Raw genomic sequence first — 8,154 nt, 5'->3', positions numbered from 1 at the left:
GCCGACGGCCGAGCCGCCAGGCGGCGAAATCGAACCGGCCGGCGAGAGCAGGAGGCCTCAATCGAGCGCCTATCGGGAGGAGGGGGTAATACCAGTAACGCCCAGTACCAGCCCCGCCAGCCCCAGTGCACCCACTCCCGCAGTAACCCCCCAATGCTCCCAGTAACTCCCCAGTGCGCCCAGTCCCCCAATAACCCCCAGTCCTCCCAGTAAACCCCCAGTGCACCCAGGCCCCCAGTCCTCCCAGTAGCTCTCCAGTGCGCCCAGTCCCCCAATAACCCCCAGTAACGCCCAGTCCTCCCAGTAACTGCCCAGTGCACCCAGTCCCCCAGTGACCGCCAGTCCTCCCAGTAACTGCCCAGTGCACCCAGTCCCCATCCCAACTCCCCCAGCACCCACCAGTCCCCCCAGTAACCCAGGGTCCCCCGTATCCCAGTCCCTCCAGTAATCCCCAGTCCCCCCGTAACCCCGTGTGCCTTCCAGTTCCCCCCTGCCGAAGTGGCGTCTGTGACCCCCTGTCTCCCCAGTGACCCCCAGTGCACCCAGTAACCCCTCCCCGTAACCCCCAGTGCGCCCAGTCCCCAACCCGGTTTCCCCAGTAACCCCCAACACCCCCAATAACCCCCATAATCCAGTACCCCCAGTGACACCAGTGCCCCCAGCAGACCCCAGTGACACCAGCGTCCCCAGTCACACCAGTGCCCCCAGCAGACCCAGTGCCCCCAGTGACATCAGTGACACCAGTGCCTCCAGTGACACCAGTGTCCCCAGCAGACCCCAGTGCCAGCAGTGTCCCCAGTGAAACCAGTGACACCAGTGTCCCCAATCACACCAGTGCCCTCAGCAGACCCAGTGACACCAGTCACACCAGTGACACCAGTGCCCCCAGTCACACCAGGGACACCAGTGTCTCCAGTGCCCCCAGTGCCCCCAGTGCCACCAGCCTCCCCAGTGAAACCAGTGTCTCCAGTGACACCAGTGTCCCCAGCAGACCCCAGTGACACCAGTGACACCAGTGTCCCCAGTCACACCAGTGCCCCCAGCAGACCCAGTGCCCCCAGTGACATCAGTGACACCAGTCACACCAGTGACACCAGTGTCCCCAGCAGACCCCAGTGCCAGCAGTGTCCCCAGTGAAACCAGTGACACCAGTGTCCCCAATCACACCAGTGCCCTCAGCAGACCCAGTGCCCCCAGTGCCCCCAGTGACACCAGTCACACCAGTGACACCAGTGCCTCCAGTGGCACCAGTGTCCCCAGCAGACCCCCAGTGACACCAGTGCCCCCAGTCACACCAGGGACACCAGTGTCTCCAGTGCCCCCAGTGCCCCCAGTGCTACCAGCCTCCCCAGTGAAACCAGTGTCTCCAGTGACACCAGTGTCCCCAGCAGACCCCAGTGACACCAGTGTCCCCAGTCACACCAGGGACACCAGTGTCTCCAGTGCCCCCAGTGCCCCCAGTGCCACCAGCCTCCCCAGTGAAACCAGTGCCTCCAGTGACACCAGTGTCCCCAGCAGACCCCAGTGACACCAGTGACACCAGTGTCCCCAGTAACACGGGTGCCCCCGGCAGACCCAGTGTCCCCAGTGACACCCGTGCCCCAAGCCACGGGGTGGGTGCCACCACCCCTGCGCAGGACACGTGTCACCGTCCCTTAGGCCCATCAGGGCTAATCCCGGGGCTTAATGGCTTTTGCTGGTGGGAACGAGGCCGCCGTCCCTGTCACCGTCACCGTCACCACTGGAGCACACGGGGCCACCAGCCGGGCTGGGGGAGCCGGCACCCGGCCCCTCTCCCTGCGTCCCTGGCCCCCCAGGGCGCGGGGACAAGGACCGCCGGCAGCGGGGACATGGGGCTGGCGCAGAGCAAGAGGGTGAGTGGTGGCAGGTGGCTGGGACGCCCCGGGGGGACAGGGACACCCCCGAGCCCTGGGCTGGGTCCCCCATCTCCTGTGCTGGGGGCGGGAGGGGACAAGAGGGGACACCCCGAGACACATCCCCAGGTAAATGGCTGGCTGTCCCCATGCCATCCCCGGCGTTCAGCCTGGGGACAGCCCCCCCCCGCCATCCTTAGGTTCCAGAGTTAACGTGAAAATATCCATTGTCCTCTCCCTCCCTTGCACCCGGCGGGAGGGACACCGGGGGGGTGACGCGGTCCCCGCGGGGGACAGCCGTGGAGGGAGAGAGGATGCCCAACCCCGGAGGATCCGTGGCTGTGCCCCCTCCGGTGCTGGGGGCGATGGGGGTGACAAGCAGGGACCTGGCGGTGTCTCCCGCTGTGTCCCCGGCTCGGGGAGGACCCGGAGCCAGGGACCGGCCGCGTGTCCCTCTCTGACCCCGCTCTTTGCCCTTGCCAGGGTGACAACAAAGCCCCGAGGAGCAGCGCGGTGCCGGGTGGGTGCTGCTGGGGCTGCTGTGGGACCCAGGGGAATGGGGACCCTGTGGGCGAGGGGGACCTGGGGGGGGTGATGGAGAACCCAGGGGTGATGGGGACCTGGGGGGCAATGGGGGCACCAGGGACAATGGGGGCACTAGGGACAATGGGGACCCGAGGGGTGATGGGAACCTGGGAGGTGATGGGGATGTGGGGGGTGATGGGGACCTGGGGGGTGATGGGGACACCAGGGACAATGGGGACCCTGGAGGTGATGAGGACCCCAGGGGTGATGGGGTTGTTGGGGGGTGATGGGGACCTGGGGGGTGACGGGGACACCAGGGACAATGGGGACCCTGGAGGTGATGAGGACCCCAGGGGTGATGGGGTTGTTGGGGAGTGATGGGGACCTGGGGGGTGATGGGGACCTGGGGCACAATGGGAGCACCAGGGACAATGGGGACCTGGGGAGTGATGGAAACTCCAGGGGTGACAGGGGACGATGGGACGATGGGGACCTGGAGGGTGATGGGGACGTGGGGGTGATGGGGACCTGTGGGGCAACGGGGGCACCAGGGACAACTGGGACCCTGGAGGTGATGGGGACCCCAGGGAGTAATGGGGACCCTGAGGGATGCTGGACACTCCAGGGGTGACGGGGACCCCAGGGACAATGGGGACCCCAGGGGACAATGAGAACCTCGAGGGTGATGGGCACCCAACGGGTGGTGGGGACATCAGGGACAATGAGGACCTCAAGGGACGATGGGGACCCCAGGGGTTGATGGAGGCCTCAAGGGGCGATGGGAGGACATGGGGACCGTAGGGTGGCCTGGGGGTAGGGACAGGGACATTGGACACAGGGATCCTGGAGGGTGCCAGGTGCTGGGGGACAGCATGTGGGGCCACAAGCCCCAAAACCCCCAGGGTTGGGGGACACGGGGGCCGGTGTCCAGGGTCTCCGCCTGTGGTGGCACGTGGTCCTGGCGAGGGAGGCGGGCAGGGTCACCCCGTCCCCTGGTGACCCTGTCCCAGGGTTGTCCCATCCCTTGTGGTCACACCATGCCCCAGTGACCCCGTCCCCTGGTGACACTCTCCCACCGGTGACCACAGCTGTCCTGGTGACCCTATCCCATGGTGACCCATGCTCCTGGTGACCCCATGCCTTTAGTGATACCATGCCTCTGGTGACCCCATCCCATGGTGACCCCATGCCCCTGGTGACCCCCGCTACTCCTCCAGAGGGTGACGGGAACGGTGTCCTCTCCCCGGACATGGCCACCGATGGCCACGAGGGCCTCATCCAGCCCAGGAAGGTGCCAAACCCAATGCGGGAGTCCCGGACCCACCGGGAGATGCACCGGGAGCTGCTCTTCAGCCACAGCAGGTGAACGGGGACGGGACATGAGGCGTGGGGATGGGACGGTCCCCAGGTTGGGTGGCCAGGCGGGGGTGGCCCTCTTGACGTCTGTCTGTCTCTCCCCACAGGGGGCTCCTCCCCCGGCACAGGGCCGAGCTCCCGCAGGTGCTGGAGAGCCGGCGGCTGAGGCAGCTGAGGGAGGAGCTGCAGGGACCCCCCTCCGACCTGGAGCAGCAGCTGAGGAAACGCCACCAGAGGCTTGAGGAGGTCTGTGCCGTCCCTCTGTCCCCCATCTGTCTGTCCCAGCCCTCCATCCCTCCATCCAGCCCAGCCCTCCTGCCTTCACCTCACTGTTCTCCATCCATCCATCCATCCATCCATCCATCCATCCATCCATCCTTCCATCCATCCTTCCATCCATCCATCCATCCATTCTCCTATCTGTCCTTCCTTCCTTCCTTCCATCCATCCATCCATCCATCCATCCATCCATCCATCCATCCATCCATTCTCCCATCCATCCATTCTCCCATCCATCCATCCATCCATCCATCCATCCATCCATCCATCCATCCACCCACCCACCCGTCCGTCCGCCCACCCGTCCGTCCGTCCATCCATCCACCCGTCCATCCATCCATCCATCCATTCTCCTATCCATCCATCCATCCATCCATCCATCCATCCATCCATCCATTCTCCTATCCATCCATCCATTCTCCTATCCATCCATCCATCCATGCATTCATCCACTTGTGCCACCATCCATCCATCCATCCATCCCTTCCTCCCTTCAGGGATGCACATGTCCATCCATCCACCATCCATGTATCCATCCATCCATCCATCTATATGTCCTTCCATCCCTCCATCCGTCCATCCATCTGTCCCTGCAACCATCCACCCACCCACTCACCCAACCCCGCTTCAGCCCCCTCATCCATTCCTTGTTGCTCACAGATCTGGGGGGTGGCTGAGGGAGGCCACACCATGGGGACAGTTGGGAGAGGCCACACCATGGGGACAGGTGGGAGAGGACAGGGCCCGGGGGCAGTTGGGTGATGGCTGGGCTGTTGGGGCAGTTGGGTTGAGGAATGGCCAGGGGAGGCTGGACTTGGGGGGTGGCCGAGGGAGGCTGTGTTGGAGGGATGGGTCAAGGTCATGATGGATGGATGGATGGATAGGCGGATAGGAGGATGGATGGATGGATGGATGGATGGATGGATGGATGGATGGATGGATGGGAGAATGGTCAAGGGCCTGATGGAGGCTGGATTGATGGAACACCCCGGCCAGGAGATGGCCAGATCATGGGAATGGCTGATGGAGCCCAGGTTGATGGCACACCCAGGTCAGGAGATGGTTGGGTTGTGGGGACGGCTGATGGACCGTAGCTTGATGGGACACCCAGGCCAGGAGATGGTTGGGTCGTGGGGATGGTTGATGGAGCGTGGCTTGATGGGACACCCAGGCCAGGAGATGGTTGGGTCGTGGGGATGGTTGATGGAGCCCACGTTGATGGGACGCCCAGGCCAGGAGATGGTTGGGTCGTGGGGATGGTTGATGGAGCGTGGCTTGATGGGACGCCCAGGCCAGGAGATGGTTGGGTCGTGGGGATGGTTGATGGAGCCCAGGTTGATGGGACGCCCAGGTCAGGAGATGGTTGGGTCGTGGGGATGGTTGATGGAGCGTGGCTTGATGGGACACCCAGGCCAGGAGATGGTTGGGTCGTGGGGATGGTTGATGGAGCGTGGCTTGATGGGACGCCCAGGCCAGGAGATGGTTGGGTCGTGGGGATGGTTGATGGAGCCCAGGTTGATGGGACGCCCAGGTCAGGAGATGGTTGGGTCGTGGGGATGGTTGATGGAGCCCAGGTTGATGGGACGCCCAGGTCAGGAGATGGTTGGGTTGTGGGGATGGTTGATGGAGCGTGGCTTGATGGGACGCCCAGGTCAGGAGATGGTTGGGTCGTGGGGATGGTTGATGGAGCCCAGGTTGATGGGACGCCCAGGTCAGGAGATGGTTGGGTCGTGGGGATGGTTGATGGAGCGTGGCTTGATGGGACACCCAGGCCAGGAGATGGCCGTGTCAGGGGGGTGGCTGAGGGGCCCCAGACCAGGACCCATGGTCGCCCCTCCTGGTCCTCACCCACCGCAGCACGAGCGGGAGGCGGCAGCGGGGCCGGACGCAGCCCCTCGCCCCGAGTTCCTGCTGGTTCGGGACAGCCTGAGGAAGATGAAGCTGGCGGAGCCGGGCGCCCGACAGACCTGAGCGGGAGCCGGGGCCCCCCGACACATCCCGACGTTGGCACCGGCGCCGTCATTCTGGGAGAGCTCGTGGTCGGGGGTGGCCGCGGGTACCGCCGCCTCCGTGGCCCCACGACGGTGAGAACCAACGTGCCCGGGGTTGGAATGAGCTGGCAGAGCCCTGGGCAACGTCGGGGGCGGCGCGGGGACGCGGCGGGCAACGGTCTCACCCCGACCTGCACCTGTTCCGGCTGGAAACCACTACAAAAATATAAGAAAATCAAGGTTTTGTTTTTTATTTTTTTTTCATCTGGGTTTTCTTGATGCAAATGCGCCAGGGGACGGGGATGGGGACGGGGACGGGGACGGGGTGGCGTTGGCTTGGGTTGAGGGGGGGGGGCGCGGCGAGGACGGAGGGCGGCCACGGTGGGAGAGCCGCGGGACGGGCTGGCGGCCGGTGGCTCGGTTCGGTGCCGGTCCCACCGGCCCCAAATGCAGGTTGGTGCCCGCCCAAGGCCTTCAGCCATCACCTCCAGCCTTCCTCCCCCGCCCCGCTCTTCCTCTTTCCCCCCTCCTTTTTTTTTTATTATTTTTTTTTTTTTTTGGAGGTGGTGGGGGGGGGGTGGGTGTTTCTTTCTTCTCGTCGCGTTTTGATTTTTTGGGTTTTTTTTTTTTTTTTTTTTTCCTGTTTCCAAAATTAAACGCGCCTCCCCTCCTGCCCCTTCCACCCCCCCCCCCCCAGCCCTTGCCCCGTTGGGGAAAGGAAGTGCGAGAAGCTGTTTTTGAGCAAAAACTCAGATCAACAACCCAACCGCCGGGCGCGGCCAGCACCGCCCCGGCCACCGAGGAGGGCGCCCGGCCACCGCCATGGCCCCCGAGGAGCTCGCCGCCTCGGCCGACTACGATTACCCACCGGTGACCAACGCGACGGGGAACGGGGAGGTCTTCTCCCGGTGGGAGGTCTTCTTCACCACCGTCTTCATCCCCGTCCTCTACTCCTTCATCTTCCTCCTGGGCCTGGCGGGGAACCTCTTCGTCATCGCGCTGATGGCCAAGAAGAGGCGGGGCCAGAGGGCGGTGGACACCTTCGTGCTGAACCTGGCGGTGGCCGATGTCATCTTCGTCTGCACCTTGCCCTTCTGGGTGGCGGCGGGGGCGCGGGGCAACCGCTGGCCGCTGGGCGAGGGGCTCTGCAAGGCCAGCAGCTACGCCATCGCCGTCAACCGCTGCTCCAGCATCCTCTTCCTCACCGCCCTCAGCGTGGAGCGTTACCTGGTCATCAGGAAGGTGCTGGACACCAAGAGGACGGGTTCCCAGCGGCACGTCCGCCTCACCTGCGGCTTCATCTGGGCGACGTCCCTCCTCTTGGGCGTCCCGGCCCTGCTGTACCGGCGGTTGGACGGGGACGACTGCTGGGATGAAGACGGAGAGGACTTCAGCCTGGCCATGGTCTTCCTCACCTTCCTCCTGCCCTTGGGGGTCATCTCCTTCTGCTACTGCTCCATCTACTGCCGCCTCCAGCGCCACGTCCGGCTGGGCAGGGGCGTCCGGCGTTCCCACCGCGCCATCGTCACCATCGTGGCAGCCTTCCTCTGCTCCTGGTTGCCCCTCAACGCCTGCAAGGTCCTGCTCTTCTTCCTCGCCAAGGGGACGCTGGCCCTGTCCCAGGGGCAGGAGGTGGCCCTGCGCTGGGTGGTGGCCGCCAGCACCTGCCTGGCCTTCGTTAACAGCTGCGTCAACCCCCTCGTCTACGCCCTGATGGACGGGCGCTGCCGGCCCCGATGTCCCCTGGGTCCCCGTTCCTCGGGGACGGCTCCCGGCGTGGCCGTCACCTCCTCCACCACCGACTCCAGCCTCGGTGGCCGGATCCGGACCAAGCCCCCCCCCGCCCCCGGCGCAGGGCCCAGCTCCGGCCGGCACCGGGGGTCCCGCGGGGCCACCCCGGGGTGAGTGTGTCCCCCCCCCACCTCCTCCGCCACCTCAGTGTCCCCGAGGCGCCACCGACGACGTCCCTGCCGACCGCCCGGGATCAGCCCCCCCACCCCCGGCCCCAGCGCCCCCCCCCCCGCCCCCCCCCCTAAAATCCTCATTCCTTCAGGAGCAGGAACCTGGTTTTAATCCCGATTTAAACCCAATTAATACAAATTTACCCGGATCACTAACGATATATTTTA

General features: G+C 64.9%; 2 protein-coding genes across 2 annotated transcripts; both read left to right on the top strand.

Moving 5' to 3' along the window:
• The first annotated feature begins 3,552 nt into the window (after positions 1-3,552).
• On the top strand, positions 3,553-6,005 carry LOC134525723 (protein FAM107B-like). Its single transcript, XM_063356855.1, has 3 exons — positions 3,553-3,761; positions 3,863-4,001; positions 5,892-6,005. Exons 1-3 carry the CDS (start codon positions 3,553-3,555, stop codon positions 6,003-6,005), a joined length of 462 nt encoding a protein of 153 aa, XP_063212925.1.
• A 7-nt stretch (positions 6,006-6,012) lies between these two features.
• On the top strand, positions 6,013-7,937 carry LOC134525553 (probable G-protein coupled receptor 25). The gene is made up of 2 exons (XM_063356514.1): positions 6,013-6,265; positions 6,723-7,937. Exon 2 carries the CDS (start codon positions 6,848-6,850, stop codon positions 7,928-7,930), a length of 1,083 nt encoding a protein of 360 aa, XP_063212584.1. The 5' UTR covers positions 6,013-6,265; positions 6,723-6,847; the 3' UTR covers positions 7,931-7,937.
• The last annotated feature ends 217 nt before the right edge of the window (positions 7,938-8,154 follow it).

The sequence above is a fragment of the Chroicocephalus ridibundus genome, chromosome 20 (assembly GCF_963924245.1).
Source record: "Chroicocephalus ridibundus chromosome 20, bChrRid1.1, whole genome shotgun sequence".
In the NCBI taxonomy this organism is placed as follows: domain Eukaryota; kingdom Metazoa; phylum Chordata; class Aves; order Charadriiformes; family Laridae; genus Chroicocephalus; species Chroicocephalus ridibundus.
Note: the sequence above shows the minus strand (reverse complement) of the source record. Positions and strands in the feature narration are given on the sequence as shown.

Bases quoted from the DNA above. Each gene is read 5' to 3' on its own strand.
- LOC134525723 (XM_063356855.1), top strand. From the start codon at position 3,553: ATGCCTCTGGTGACCCCATCCCATGGTGACCCCATGCCCCTGGTGACC. The intron at 3,762-3,862 runs GTGAACGGGGAC...CTCTCCCCACAG, and splicing joins CTGCTCTTCAGCCACAGCAG to GGGGCTCCTCCCCCGGCACA. The intron at 4,002-5,891 runs GTCTGTGCCGTC...CACCCACCGCAG, and splicing joins GCCACCAGAGGCTTGAGGAG to CACGAGCGGGAGGCGGCAGC.
- LOC134525553 (XM_063356514.1), top strand. From the start codon at position 6,848: ATGGCCCCCGAGGAGCTCGCCGCCTCGGCCGACTACGATTACCCACCG.